Source organism: Carassius gibelio, chromosome A9 (assembly GCF_023724105.1).
Source record: "Carassius gibelio isolate Cgi1373 ecotype wild population from Czech Republic chromosome A9, carGib1.2-hapl.c, whole genome shotgun sequence".
Lineage (NCBI taxonomy): Eukaryota > Metazoa > Chordata > Actinopteri > Cypriniformes > Cyprinidae > Carassius > Carassius gibelio.
Window position 1 is genome coordinate 21711078 of NC_068379.1, and position 14407 is coordinate 21725484.

General features: G+C 37.3%; 2 protein-coding genes across 2 annotated transcripts; both read right to left on the reverse strand.

Annotated features, from left to right (window-relative positions):
* Positions 1 to 105: 105 nt before the first annotated feature.
* Positions 106 to 8524, reverse strand: LOC128019966 (NADP-dependent malic enzyme, mitochondrial). The gene is made up of 15 exons (XM_052606408.1): positions 8346 to 8524; positions 7585 to 7769; positions 6795 to 6928; positions 6517 to 6666; positions 6281 to 6356; positions 6050 to 6211; positions 5323 to 5426; positions 5035 to 5144; positions 4824 to 4921; positions 4582 to 4695; positions 4267 to 4372; positions 2665 to 2807; positions 2367 to 2540; positions 2141 to 2239; positions 106 to 1146 (listed from the first exon to the last, which is right to left on the reverse strand). Exons 2-15 carry the CDS (start codon positions 7762 to 7764, stop codon positions 985 to 987), a joined length of 1812 nt encoding a protein of 603 aa, XP_052462368.1. The 5' UTR covers positions 7765 to 7769; positions 8346 to 8524; the 3' UTR covers positions 106 to 984.
* Positions 8525 to 9120: 596 nt separating this feature from the next.
* LOC128019967 (immunoglobulin-like domain-containing receptor 1) lies at positions 9121 to 13891 on the reverse strand. The gene is made up of 8 exons (XM_052606410.1): positions 13598 to 13891; positions 12767 to 12937; positions 12475 to 12624; positions 11525 to 11644; positions 11299 to 11445; positions 10966 to 11091; positions 10010 to 10878; positions 9121 to 9849 (listed from the first exon to the last, which is right to left on the reverse strand). Exons 1-8 carry the CDS (start codon positions 13653 to 13655, stop codon positions 9811 to 9813), a joined length of 1680 nt encoding a protein of 559 aa, XP_052462370.1. The 5' UTR covers positions 13656 to 13891; the 3' UTR covers positions 9121 to 9810.
* Between the last annotated feature and the right edge of the window lie 516 nt (positions 13892 to 14407).

The following is a 14407-nucleotide window of genomic DNA, read 5'->3' on the forward strand; positions in this document are numbered from 1 at the left end:
AAACAAAAACAAAATGCAGAAGAGAAAACCACTTTGTAGAAGCTCCACGTCCAAAAACTAGGACCGAGATTCGAGCTCATTCTCATTAAATGAACATAAAACCTATTTATTTTCGAAGTGTTTATTTAAAAGCCAATGTCCATTGAAAATCTCCTTGAATATCTAAAAATATAATTCCATAGTTGTGCATTAATAATAAGCAAAGCATATTTCTAAATGAGGAGAAAAGTTAAAAACAATCCCACACGCTGCAATGAACACATTATGTAGCTTGCTTTTCAGGTGGACACTTAAACTGATACACTCAAGCTAACAATTTCCAGCTTTCATTGCTACATGCAAATAATACATTTAAAATTAGACAAACTTTGGCATAGTCAACTTGTAAAAAAAATAATAATAATTGCAAAAGTAGTCAATTTACACACCAGACAAATGGATAACTAGTTTACTTACCTAACTAATGAAAAAATCTCTTTTCATGCAAACATTCAACCCAGGCTGTTATTTCCAAGTGAGAGTTGCTGTACAAAAACAGTTTCTCCCTAGAATGAGATTTGCATTTGCAGGGGCGCTAAATATTTGGAGTGGATAACTGGTTGGAAATAAATGAAATTACTGATAGAAAGCTAATGCCGAACTAATAAACTTGGAGAAGATCACGGATTCAGTAGCCTGGTAATCTGGAAAAGTGTTTGTTACTGCTTTACAGATAACTGCATTTTTCCCTTTGAATTGAGCCACTGTTCTCTGAAGACAATTTGAGCTTGAATGAACACTGCATTCATTTATCGCTGACAGCCCTCTGTGGATTCTCAGCTATAGGTTCAGATCTTGTGTTTAATCAGTGGGAGCTGCTACTGTTTTAGGACTGGGTGGCCTGGAGCTGGAGTCTATATCATCAGATTATTATGAACGGAAAAAAAAATAAGGCATGTGACTGATATGAGCATATCCTTTTTTTGTGGGCTGTGGATGAATAATCTACACGTCCTGAACTGTCATGGCATCCTTGGGCCAGCTGTATGAATCCAGAGTGAAGGAGTCATAGTCAGAGTTATAGACTTGGGATAAAATAAAGGCCTCTTTATCTTTGGGTTCAGGGTACCAGGAGGCAATGCCCTGTTTGTAGGCATGGTCCACAATCTGAAGAAAAAGAGTGGTTTGGGAAGAAAGAATAAAACAAAGTGAGTTAATAGTTGCTTTACTGCAGAGTAGAGTGTAGCAGATTTGCTCCTGTTTGCTATTAAAAACCTATGCATAGTCAAAATTAATCTATCTGTAATCACTTTTATTGGTATTATAGGGATTATAATTTACAGTATGCAATGAAGTTTACACACTGGCATAAAATCTTTGGTAGACATTCATTAGTTTTGCTTGAGGCTGATTGTGTTGAGGGTAAGTTCAAATGACATAACTTTGTTGCATGTATATATTTTTTTTTTATACACAAAATTTGATTTTGTGCTGATTTTAGCTCACTAGTATATATATATATATATATATAAAAAAACTAATAATCACTCATAAGCTGATTTGTTGCTCAAGAAACATTTAATTTTATTATCAATGTTGAAAGCAGTTATACTTAATATTTTGAGGACACTGATACATATATTTTAGGATTTTTTGATGAATAAAAAAAAACATCTTATACATTATAAATATATTTACTGTAACTTTTGATAAATTTAATGCATCCTTGCTGAATAAAAGTACAAAATTTTGACCAGTAGTGTACTTTTTTTACACTTAAATTAACAGAGTTCTAAATTTAGCATGATCCAATTCCATATTTTACAGGCGCTGAAATGTACAGTTGGCTAAGAATTCATTTCTGAATAAAATTAATAAAACAATTTCAAACACTTTCTGTGTGCTTATGAATTTAGATTTTGTGCTAAGGATTTTTAGTACACTAGCTCCTAATGCAATCATGAAAAAGTAGCTGTGCAGCCGTTTTACTGTGGAAATCTGACCTAACAGCTCTTACAACCTACTTTACTATATTAATAAATCTCTTAATTTAGCATGATCTCATTCCATGTTTCTTACGAGTGCCAAAATGTTAGAGTTGACTAACAAGCCCTGTTCTAGTAGTAATTATCCTCTACTTATGAGAATATATGAGACTGACCTTAACAGCAATTTTGAAGGATACTTCTCTGATGGTGTTCAGAGGGGGGTACAGTCTGCCCTCAGCCAGATGCTCCTCAGTAACCATGTCAGAAATGGCCTGAAGAGAAATCAAAACCTACATTTTAGCTTTCACACTGTAAATAAACTTATAGTCAAAGTGTTTTGTATTGAAGCACTCATTCATGTTAAATATTGTAAGCTCTTGACTCTTCGTGTTCATTTACCTCTGCTGTAGTAAGAAAAATGTCATCCGAGATGTGGCGAACACCACAGGCAATGACTCCTAGTGCTACTCCGGGGAACACATAAGCATTGTTTCCCTGGCCAGGGTAGAAGCTACGACCATCTGCTAAAGTGACTTTCTTAAAGGGGCTTCCGCTGGCAAATATGCCCCTTCCCTGTGATACACATACATGCCCTTTAAACTGATGTGAAAAACTTATTTTATGGGATGCTATATATGATGGCTTTAGTCAACACCCCTTTTTACAGGTTTATTCATTAGATTTCAGTGTGCATTACCTCAGTGAGTGTGTAACACTGCTCTGCTGTGCACTCAGCTTTGCTTGTGGGATTGCTGAGGGCAAAAATAATCGGGCGTTCGTTGTAAGTAGCCATGTTCTTGATGATCTTCTCAGTGAAAGCACCACCTATAGCAGCCACACCTGTAGATGGATTGGGGCTTAGTATTTATAATCTCAAATCATTTTCAAATAGTAATATTTTGCTGCATTTAGCATAATTAACAGAAATACACTGACTTATGTTGAAATGAAATCTTTTCTGTAATTATGCCCACTAGTGGCTTTAATATGCCATTGCAATCCATACAGGATGAATAAAAACTAGTAAGATGCACAACGCACCATTCCAGCTATAAAAACACATGAGAATGGGGAAGAATATCTGCTATCCTTCAGTTTCATAACATCTAACTACTTGGTTCTCTATCCTGTAAAAATGTGTATATATAAAAACAGTGTTATTGTTAACTAAACTTCTGAAATAATGCTGAAAAATAAAATCTAAATATTATAATGGAAACTTATACTTAAAAACCTTGTTAGCTAAGTGAAATATGTTGATGTTGAAGTACTAAAACTAAATAAAAATAAATACAAATACAAATATAAAAAAAAAAAGGGAAAAAAGTGTTAAAGTTAAAATTATAGTATTTCTTAATATTTTGAATTAGCTATTGTTTTTGTTCAGTTTTCATTTTAAGTTTAGATTGTGTTTTAGTAATCTTGTGATTTTGTCACTTTACTGAAAAAAACAATAATGGAAACGACAAACGCGCATAAAACATGTAAATGAAAACTGAAAAATAAAAGCTAATACAAACTATTAATAATAACTAGGACGTGTGTCTATATCGTCCTAATTCACGGTGAGGATGAGAGTTTGAGTGGCTAAAGACGCTCCAAAGATCACAGCTGGAGAACTGCAAAAAATAGTTGAGTCTCGGGGTCAGAAAACCTTTAAAAAATTGTCAAACAGCACCTTCATCACCAGATGATGTTTGGGAGGGTTACAAGAAAAATTCTCCTAGCTCATCCAAAAACAAACTAAAGCATATCCAGTTATCAGACATGACTGGAACTTCTGATGGGACTGGCTTCTATGGTCAGATGATACAAAAAAATTTGCTGTTTAGCAGCAAACACTCAAGATGGGTTTGGTGAACACAGAGATAAAAAGTACCACATGTGTACAATTAAATATACAGCTGTATTTTTGATGTAGTGGGCCTATATTCTGCTGGAGGTCCTGGACATCTTATTCAGAGAAAAGGCATCATGGATTTTATCAAATACCAACAGATAAAGAAAATCAGTAAGTGACTATGTTAGAAATCTTATAGTGGGCCATGTTTATATCTTCCGACCGTAGATTGATCCAAACACAAACCTCAAAAACAACACAAAAAAAGCTTCTGCTGAGGCCATAATGATATTTCCCCCCATTTTAAATTCTTATTATCTAACGAAAGGATACATTTTTGTGATCTTTTAAAAATAAAAGATCAAAAGGTATTCACAATGCCTACTCTGATCATATTTACCAAGGGTGCTGATATTTTTGGCCATGACTGTATATAGAATGCGATCAATCCCTCCTTACCAATGATAGCTGTGGGCTTGATGGTTTCCACCACTTCCTCTAGAGTCTTTATGTGTGGATGATCATGGGCAAATTCTTCCTTCTCATGGTTCAGATGACTTCTGCCCTAATGGGCCAAATGACACAGAATGACAGTGTTGGTATAACGTTTAATTTTGGAGGTGTTAAAATGCAGTTTGTTGTTTTAAGTTATTTTGACATTTTGAATTAAGCCTACATACATTTGCATATTCAGAAGTTGAGTAGGAGGACAAATATAGCCTTAAGGAAAGAAATGTCAAAAAAAGGACAAACAACTGTGGGTTGAATTGTTACCTTGACAATTAGGCCTTTAGAATCCACCATCCAAATCCTCTTGACAGCCTCAGCATGAGGTACACCTTCCTTGGCCATGGCCATTATCAATAAATGAGCAATGCCCAAGGCGGCCTGGTCATATGACAAAAAACAAATATCTTATAATCCTGGAATTCCTGGTATAAATGTTATGTAATGGATCTTTTATTTGCTATTTCTCAGTAAAAGTTTGTTGCTTGTTTCAATTTAATCCACATTACCTCTCCTGCTCCCTGAAATACGAACTTGTGGTCAAACAGCTTATTCTTTGTAATCTTAAGAGCAGCAAGGACCCCAGCAACAGCAACAGAAGCTGTGCCTGAAAAAGGTGGGGAAAGAGCTGAGCAAACAATTTTATGGCTCTAAGAACATCATTTTCCTTTATGGAGAATGAAAATCTTTATATTTTGATATTACAATGTGCATAATTACCCTGGATATCATCATTAAAGGTGCAATAATGGTTGCGGTATTTGTTGAGAATACGAAAGGCATTGCTGTTGGCAAAATCCTCAAACTGAATTAGGCAATTCATCCCATACCTGAAACAAAATATATATATATTTTTAAAATTATGATGTGTGTGAACGATGTAATTCAGAACGGATTTGTTAACAGGATCAACTCATTAAACTAAAAGAGCTGGCTCAAAAGTATGACTTGAACAACATGAGAATAAGTTAATCACCTTTCATGTCAGAATTTTAGTTTGAAACGTACTTGTCTGTGACAGCTTGCATGAACTCTTCAATTAGGTCATCGTATTCTTTGCCCCTCACTCTTTTGTGCTTTAAGCCAATGTACAAGGGGTCATCTAAGAGGGTCTGGACAAAAACAAAAAGAAATGGGAACAGGGTTACAGTAGAGTTACAAAGTAGAGTTGTACAGTGTATAATAAGGGGTGGTGTTGGCGCAGTGGATAAGACACATGCCTTTGGTGTGAGAGAACCAGGTTCGAATCCACTGCGAGACACCAATGTGTCCCTGAGCAAGACACTTAACCCCTAGTTGCTCCAGAGGCGTGCTACCTCTGACATATATATAGCAATTGTAAGTCGCTTTGGATAAAATCGTCAGCTAAATGAATAAATGTAAATGTAAAAAGTAAATATATACACACACATACACATACACTATACCTGTAATAACATTCAAAAGAAATCTAAAATCACAGTAATCACAATCACAAATTTTTGTAAAAAAATAAATGCTGTTCTTTTTAACTTTCTATTCATCAAATGCTTTGCAAACACAGGAATAAATTTCATTTTAAAATACATACAAAAAAAAAAATGTGGTTTTCATTGCATTTCACAAATATCATTGTTTAACTGTATTTTTGAACAAATAGCATAAATGCAGCCCTGGTGAGCAAAAGAGGCTTCTTTTAAGACATAAAGAAACATTACCGACTCAAAACAGTGTAATTATGCAATTCTTGTTTTACCTGATTATCAGTGCCCACATCTAGCAGCACAGGCAGGCACTGCTGAGGTGGAACTCCTCCACATGCTGTATACAGGGCTAGTTTGCCCACTGGGATCCCCATTCCATAGCTGCCCAGGTCTCCTAATCCCAGGATTCGTTCTCCATCCGTCACCACTATGGCCTATTAATGCACATACAATAAAACATCCATCTACTGGCACCGAATAACACATTATCACTCTGAACATACCTTAATGTTTTCCTCCGGCCATGAGTTCAGCATGCTGGCAATATGCCCCTTGTCATGGATAGTGATAAACAGCCCTCTAGAAGAGAAAAAAAACTGTCAAAATCACATGGGCCTTATACTGTATGTTCGCCAATGCATGAAGTGGCTGGACTGGTCTGAGTGTTTATAAAGCATTTGATTCAGAATTGTTCAGGCTAAACAAGTCGTTCCAGGTCTGGAGTACGTTTATACCTCACCTTGGTCTTCTGAAAGCAAGGCCATACTGTTGACAGGCCAGGCCCACAGTAGGAGTGTAGACAATAGGCATGAATTCCTCTATGTCAGAGGTTAACACACGATAGAAAAGCTTCTCATTTCTGTCTTGCAGGGTCATCAGCAAAATGTATCTGCAAAGTTAAAAGGGTTATTTTGAGTGTAAATGGGAAATGCACCAAGAAAAGTATTGTCCCTGTGCTTTTCATTGGCTTGGCACATGCAGAGTATGTACTGAATGTTTCAGTTGAAGTTTGGTTACTTGTCAAGAGGGTTACTGCGTGTCTCATAGCTCTTCATGACCCGAAGCACTTGGACATCCTGAGAGAGGAAACAGGGAGGCAGTAGGCCGTGGATACCCAGCTGTAACCTCTCCTCCAGGGTGAACGCCATGCCCTGTTAACACAGCACCATAACTCCATTTAAAACATGTGACAGTTGTGAATGTAAAAGAAAAATGTGCACTCCTACTGTCTGTTTTAAATACTGATTGCCACCCTGCAACTGGGTCTGCACCGGGCAGGATTCCAGCTTAGGGTAGATGCATCACATGTCGGATCTATTTATTTCTGACCAATGGGATATAAGCATGACCACCCTCCCCTGTTGGATTCTCCACTCACCGTTTACGTCTAACAATTTCCATCTGTCACTGCTTTAAAGTTCTACACTTCTCAGTCATGCCCATTCCTCATCTCACCCTGAAAGTCTTTGCAAACAGGATGCAGATTACGAAGTAACATTTAAATGGACACATTTTCATGACCCAGCCAAAAGTGATTTGCAAAACTGCTGAGACATATCCTGAAACTCTACATTGATTTCACGAAGCCTAAGCATTTTCAGAGCATTTCCTCTGAATGCATGGTAGTCTTTGATTTTAGATTAAATATCTCACATTCAATGGCACTTTAATACTTTCTTATCTGTGGGGACTTTGACATTTCATAATGTCATAAAATCACATCAAAGAACCGGCTGCTGACAATCTAAAAACCTGCTCATAAACGTAGATCACAAGTGCACTGAGTTTGGTCCCTAAAGATGCTTACTTTGTTCAAGTGGGGGTTCCTGGTGATATCATAGCCTCGTTTTCTGGTGAATACTGTGCCTTTGGAGTTCCCGCCTGAGTGACAGACCCTCACTGCCCCTACGACAGCAGGAGAAAGAGACAGGGGACTGGAGAAAACCCTGCACAGCGCCCGCACACTCTTACCCGTGAGAGAGTTCATGATTCCTGCAGAATGAAAAACAAGTACAGAGAGGCATTTTTAAGAAATGTACTATATTAGTAACCATTGTTTTGCCAAAATAAAAGTTTATGCTGGTTTGATGACATGGTTTCTAGTTGGTAGACCACATTAGACCAGCAAGAAATCAGACTGTCAAGCTGTTTTTTGTCCAGCTAATGACCAGCTACTGTACCAAGCAGGGGTTTCCAAAAATATGATTTTACAGTAATAAAAGTCACTGCAGTAAAACGAGTTCATAAACTGTGGTTAACATGGTAATGTTTTTATAAAAAACAACTGCCAACGCTGCAACAAAGAAAAAAAAAATACTAATGCAGCTTTTGCAAGTTTAGAATGTTCGTCCTCTCACTTGTAAACAAGGCCTTTTGGTAGAACGCAAATTTCAACGCAAAAGCATTGTGTTGTATTGTGATCTTTATTCACTACGCTGCTTTATTTTAACAACAGTAACGTTATGTGTTTCAGGCCAAATCCACATTATGGAGAGGTTCATCATTGTCATTGTTCTTAATAAGGCAAAACGTTCTTTGTTTGCAAGCAAAGCGCATAAGTAACGTTACCCGAGAACAGCCAGTCCACCGGCAGCTTCTGCTTCACTAGGTTCAATCCAAACACTGTCCTTGCCTGTCTCCACTGGCTCGCGTTATCTGTAGATGATGTTGTAATCGACTGAAAGAAACGATTAAGGTTTGTATGACATTACACTTTCTCTTCCCAAAGCTTGCACTGGCCCCGCCCCTTTTAGGCAGAAGTGGCCAATAAAATGAGGCGACGCGAATGACGGCGTTTTCCATGTAAACGGAAGATTTGCTGTAGGCCTGTGCCCGCTTCCCCGGACTTTTGTTGGTTCAAGCGTGGTTCAAGCGTTTGCGTTTAAAACATTCAGAGTAAAACTGGTAACTATAGTAAAATGGTAACCACGAATTAAACGGTCTTTATAACGGTTTCCACTGATTACGAAATATTTTTGTTTGCTGGGGTGGTAATATTATATAGGCCTATTAATAATTAAGGGGGCCCCCAAAAATAGTTTTACCTAAGTCACGATAAGAGGTAATTCCTGCCGTGTGTGTACGTCTCACCAATTCACTACCCTCAAATGTTTTAATAAACTAAGCTGGTTTGATCAATCTTGTAACAAATACAAGAAGTTACATAAATAAATAATTAATAATAATAAAAACTATGCATTATTGCGTTCTCTTTTTACACACATTACCTACTCACATTTCACTGCTGGTTATATATGCTATATATAATTTTGTATGTGATGAATAAAAATCTTGAATCATTAAACCACGAAACATGCTGGAAAATATAAGACCTAGTCTAAAAGATTGGTAAAAAGTTACTTTATTACATCCAGTGTTTACATCTCAGCACATGATAAATTCAAATATCTTTTTTTCTTGGAAACGGTTCACTTTGATTAAGAGTTAAAGAATGTACTGCTCTTCTTTTACAATGCAATTAATAAAACATACATGTGTACTCAATACATACTCATATATCAAACTAAATCATCACAAGGATTTAGATAGCAACACCATGAAATGACAAAGAAAACAACTAAACCAACATCAAAAATACTACACTGTAGTTAAAAAGACTAACTAAGAGTAAACAGAGAACCTTGATGAACCAAAGAGACTCTTTTAGGTACAAACTTCAGTTGAAGTGCCATCAGTGTGAGCTCATCTATAAACTGTACTGATCAAATACCAAAAACCTGGCAGTGGTTAATAATTAAACAATGTACAGTGAAAACAGTGAAAACTTAAACATAAAATCAAAGAAATGTTTTCAAGTGATCAAATCTAAAAGCGGTTTAAAACATATAAAATTAAGTGTAAAAAAAGATGTACAGTGCATTTACTGTCTTCCAGGGGTCTACTGCAGGCCATCTGTGGTCACCTCTTAATTACTGTGCTGAAGTACACAATTAGTCCCAATGACACACAGTAGTCCAGTAGACATTCACTTGAAGGTGGTGAGTAATGAAAGATCAGGCTTGAAATGAATGACTCAGATCACAACGCTTGTGCCACTGCGAGAGCTGTTCTCCTGTAAAAGAGAGATTATCTATGATGAGACAAACGACAACAATTATTTACATTTACAAGACACTTTTATCAAAAGTCACTTAAAAATACTAAAAATTCTATTGCATGTGTCCTTTTTGGGACTTTGGAGTGATGAACAAATCATAAATCTAAATTCTTACTGAGATGTGGTCACTCCTCCTGCTGTTGCCAGGTAAAATGTCAATGGAAGTATAAGCTGGTGGTTTCTCAGACAATCTCCCTTGAGATCGCTTCCCCTTTCTATAACTGTCCTCCTCGTCTGAACTCCAGGAGCCTCGACGCGGAGAAGGCGAATATCTCCTGTCTCGTGGGTTCATTGCACGCTCCAACTCCTCCAGAAGCTCCCCTTTACTCCGAACACGTGGACGAGACCTATCAGAATCTGAAACACCCCTGCGTCCTGCTGAACCTCGGCCTCCACGCCTGTCGTCCCAGTCCGACTCGTCACTGTAGCTACGCTGTAGCTGAGTCACTCTTCGTGAAGATGACGGCTCCCTCCAGGAATCATCACGATGATGGCCGTTTCGGTTAGAGCTACCACTGGAATGATTAGACTGCCGGTGTCTTCCACCATCATTGGTCCGCCGAGAGCTCTGTTTTGCTCGGCCCATGATGGGAGGCAGCTGGATGACCCTGCGCTCCACACCTTGGACACCCATCTCGTCCAGGGCTGAGAGCATGCTGGGAGGCCTGGCTGGTAAAGCAGCTTGGGGTATGGGTTGAGGTGGTGGAGTTACATACTGGGGTTGTTGGGCTGCATATTGATGAGGAAGGCTTTCGAAGGGGACTGCCATGTAGTGATGTTGAGGCTGAAGCATTGGGGCAGCCATATCCATTCGCCTAACTTGGTTCTCCAGAAAATCTAACATCTGGTTTTTACCATGTACACTTCCATTTATGCTGGAATGATATCCATGGGGAGGTACCATTGGCGGGACAGGCTGAGGAGGAGGAATGGCCATTTGGGCCATGGGAAAGTTGTGTTTGGATGAAGGTTCAGAAAAAGACCCTGTGGAGGACAAATTATTAGTGTCACTTTAATGATCAGAAGCAGCTTTACATATACTAACAGACTGATAGATTAAGTTATACTGACCTGAATATAGTAAAGGGTTTGCTTGAGAAGATGCATTTGAGCCAATGGGGGCATAGATGGGCTGGCCATGGAGCCATGGTACCATTGCTTTTTGAGCATCACGCATCATTTTGTGGCGCATCACCGCTAAGTATACAAATGAATATGGAAGAAATATTTCAGAAATATTATTATTGACAGACTAATCCATTATTTGGAGTGTGATTTTGTCATCAGTAGAGATTTATTTTAAGGAACTGATATTCAGCAGAAGTAGAACACTTTGAATACTGTTTAAAAATACTGTAACATATTGAAGATACTAAAGGGATAAAGAGTGAATGCACGTGATACCTTCTTCTGGGCAGCAGCAAGTGCGAGGACAGCAGGGACAACGGACATAGCAGCAGCAGTTCTGAGGACAGCACTGGCAGCAGCAGATACACATCAGTATGAGGAGGAGTAATCCACCGAGGATGATGAGCAGCACTGTCAGCCAGTCTGAGAAGAAGAGGGAGTATGATCAGCATTAGTAAACTTTTTGTGGTTGAATACAATTCTTTAGTGCGTTAATACTTACGATATACAATGAGTCTGATTTCTTTGTCAGAGTCTCCCACAACATCACCAGCTGCGTCAATGGAGCAGAAATACATGCCGTTGTCCCACCACATGACCTCATTAATAACCAGGTCAGCACCTGTGAAACAAATACAAAAAAAATATTTGATTTTAATGAACAAAAATCTAACAAATATAACATGTTTTACATTGTTAGGAATAAGTTCTCTCTCTCTCTCTCTCAAACTACCACATTTGTTCTATTTTTTAATAGTATAATTATAAAAATGTCCACCTTAAACTTAGGTCTACTTATATTATACACACACACACACACACACACACACACACACACATATTTTCTTTTGTTATATAAAAATCATGGTAAAATGTAAGTATCAAATATGATACAACAGGCTATAAAGGAACATTTATTTACACATTTTTGAATCATAATTGTATTCCACTGCATCATGTGTTTTGCCCCCCAAAATCAAAACTACAGAGCTTTTATCTTATAACTAAACATTTAACTATCATCTTACTAATACATATTATTGGAAGATATAAAGTGACAACTGATATTTCTAAGAATTTTATGCAAGTAGTTTGCTACACTATTATGAAATTGTAAATTATTTACATTACGAGTTATCAGAATTTCATCAACAACAACTGTACAAAATTGCATAATTTTTGCTCAGTTTGGGACTTTGAAATTTTTTTTTTCCCTCTTAATGTGTGTGTGCTCCATATTTACTATATGTGGAATAGAAGCCTGATGTATCAAATATGGTATAAAACATGATGCACATGCAAGCTTTTCCTTTATATTTTATCAAATATTTAGCCTAAAGATTCAATAACTTAATCCAATTAAAAAAAATAGATTTTTTATTTTATTTGTCAGGTTTTATAGGGTAAAAACATCTTGTTCAAAGTTTTAAGCTCTTTTGTGTCCAGACTTACTGTTTTGTATGTATATTTTGCGATTTCGATATTCTGTCCCCAGTGTAGCTTCATTGGTGCCTCTCTTCTGAATCACTATGCGGACAGTGCGCTGACTGTCTGGACAGTCATTGGCTGGGTCTTGCTTCAGACCCAGAGCTGCTTGATATGCTGAAGAAAGAAAGAACAGTTCATAGTCCCATTAGTCACTATATTCAACTTTCATCTATTGAGACAAACCAACCAAACAAACTGCAGATTACAGCTTTGCAGCGCTCAAGCCTTATATTTTCAGCTGACCTACACCACTCACCAGCGGAGTAATAGTCCAGCACAGGATCCAAACAGAAGGACTTGTATCGCCATGTGACCAGAACATTTTGTTGATTTACAGAAGTGGAATAGTCACATCGCAGAGTGACAGAAGCAAACAACATTGTGTTTCTCTCTGTTTGTGGAACCGTGACCTGGATAGACAACAGCTCTGAGAACAGAGGGAGAGGGTTCAGATAACACTGTTTGCATCAGGGTTCCACACCTTCTGACCACGCTCATTCATTTCAATTATTTATTTATTTGTTTGTCATTACATAAGGATATTACACACAAATAACAATTTTCAGCCAATTAAACATTTTAGAGCTGAGCATAACAAAAATAATGACATTCCCTATGTAATTTTTAAAGACTATTCATTTCTATGCATGTAACTGGCCTGAAAATCTCTATTTTATAAATCCTTGCTCATGCAAACAGAATCAAGTTTCAAGGAGAACTTTATATATATATATATATATATATATATATATAGATAGATAGATAGATAGATAGATATATATATATATATATATATATATATATATATATATATATATATATATGATATACATGATGAACAGTTAACAATCAAAAGTATAAACAGTTTCAGGGGATCATAATGTAGCATATCGGCTGGCATGACGCTTTTAAATCACGTGATCAGGATTGTCCGCCCATGTTTGCACCTGCTGATGATTAACTCGCCAGTGAACTTATAAAATTCCCAGAATTTGTTTTATATATACTTTAAAAGCTGTATCCCACTAAAGTGAAACAAGCCTTATATTCCACATCAACCCCTGACATATTTTGAATGCAGACTTACCTGTTGGAAATACGCAGAGCACGAGCGCAAGCACCTTGAGCTGCAGTCCTTCTTTCATGTTTTTCGGCAGGCGTTTTTTAATGTACTGTAACGTTATTTTTACAAAACACAGCTAAATCCTATATCTGCGACTTAAACAAGTAAAGATCATTTACGCTGGCCATCGCGTCATCGTAAAACATGCGATGCAAATATATCCCGATATGTTCTTATATACCTTTATTCTCTCGAGTCAGTGTAAACACACCTTTGCTCTTTGGAAGTTTGATCCCCCTCTCCCATTCCACGATGACGCCACAGACTCCACCCACCAACAAGTGCATAACTCCGAGAAATACGTCATAGGATTTTTCATTGATTACTGTTCAAAATCGAATCCTTATCACATTGTTATGTTTGTTAATATGAATCAATGATCAAAGTTAAAGGATTAATACGTTCAATGCGTTGTTTACTTTATTCGATATAACAAAAAATATATTTGAGCCAGTATTAACATTTAACCACCAGGGGGCGTCACTTACCGGTGTTATGGATCAACCGGGGATCTGTATGTTTGGGGATGTGCGCGTGCACGTGAACAATTTTACCTCACTTTCTAGTAGATTTGTCTGATGCGAACTATGAAGCTGCAAAGAAAAAACGTTTGGTACATTCTTAATAAATGTTGTTAGAACTTAAACACTGTATCGTTGCCTCCTACATACCTGTGGCTGTGCTAACACAGCTTTAGTCCGGTTTTTGTGTCATTTATACTTTTACTAAATTCTGAATGAGCTGTGTTGTGTTCAAGCAAACTATTGTAAACTG

What these genes read in the sequence shown, in the direction of transcription:
- LOC128019966 (XM_052606408.1), bottom strand. Translation starts at nt 7,764, where the DNA reads ATGAACTCTCTCACGGGTAAGAGTGTGCGGGCGCTGTGCAGGGTTTTC. An exon ending in GGCCGGAGGAAAACATTAAG is followed by an intron (nt 6,212 to 6,280) that starts GTATGTTCAGAG and finishes GTGCATTAATAG; the next exon opens with GCCATAGTGGTGACGGATGG. An exon ending in TTTTTCTTACTACAGCAGAG is followed by an intron (nt 2,240 to 2,366) that starts GTAAATGAACAC and finishes ATTTCTCTTCAG; the next exon opens with GCCATTTCTGACATGGTTAC.
- LOC128019967 (XM_052606410.1), bottom strand. Translation starts at nt 13,655, where the DNA reads ATGAAAGAAGGACTGCAGCTCAAGGTGCTTGCGCTCGTGCTCTGCGTA. An exon ending in GCTCTGCGTATTTCCAACAG is followed by an intron (nt 12,938 to 13,597) that starts GTAAGTCTGCAT and finishes CTCTGTTCTCAG; the next exon opens with AGCTGTTGTCTATCCAGGTC. An exon ending in GGAGGAGTGACCACATCTCA is followed by an intron (nt 9,850 to 10,009) that starts GTAAGAATTTAG and finishes TCTCTTTTACAG; the next exon opens with GAGAACAGCTCTCGCAGTGG.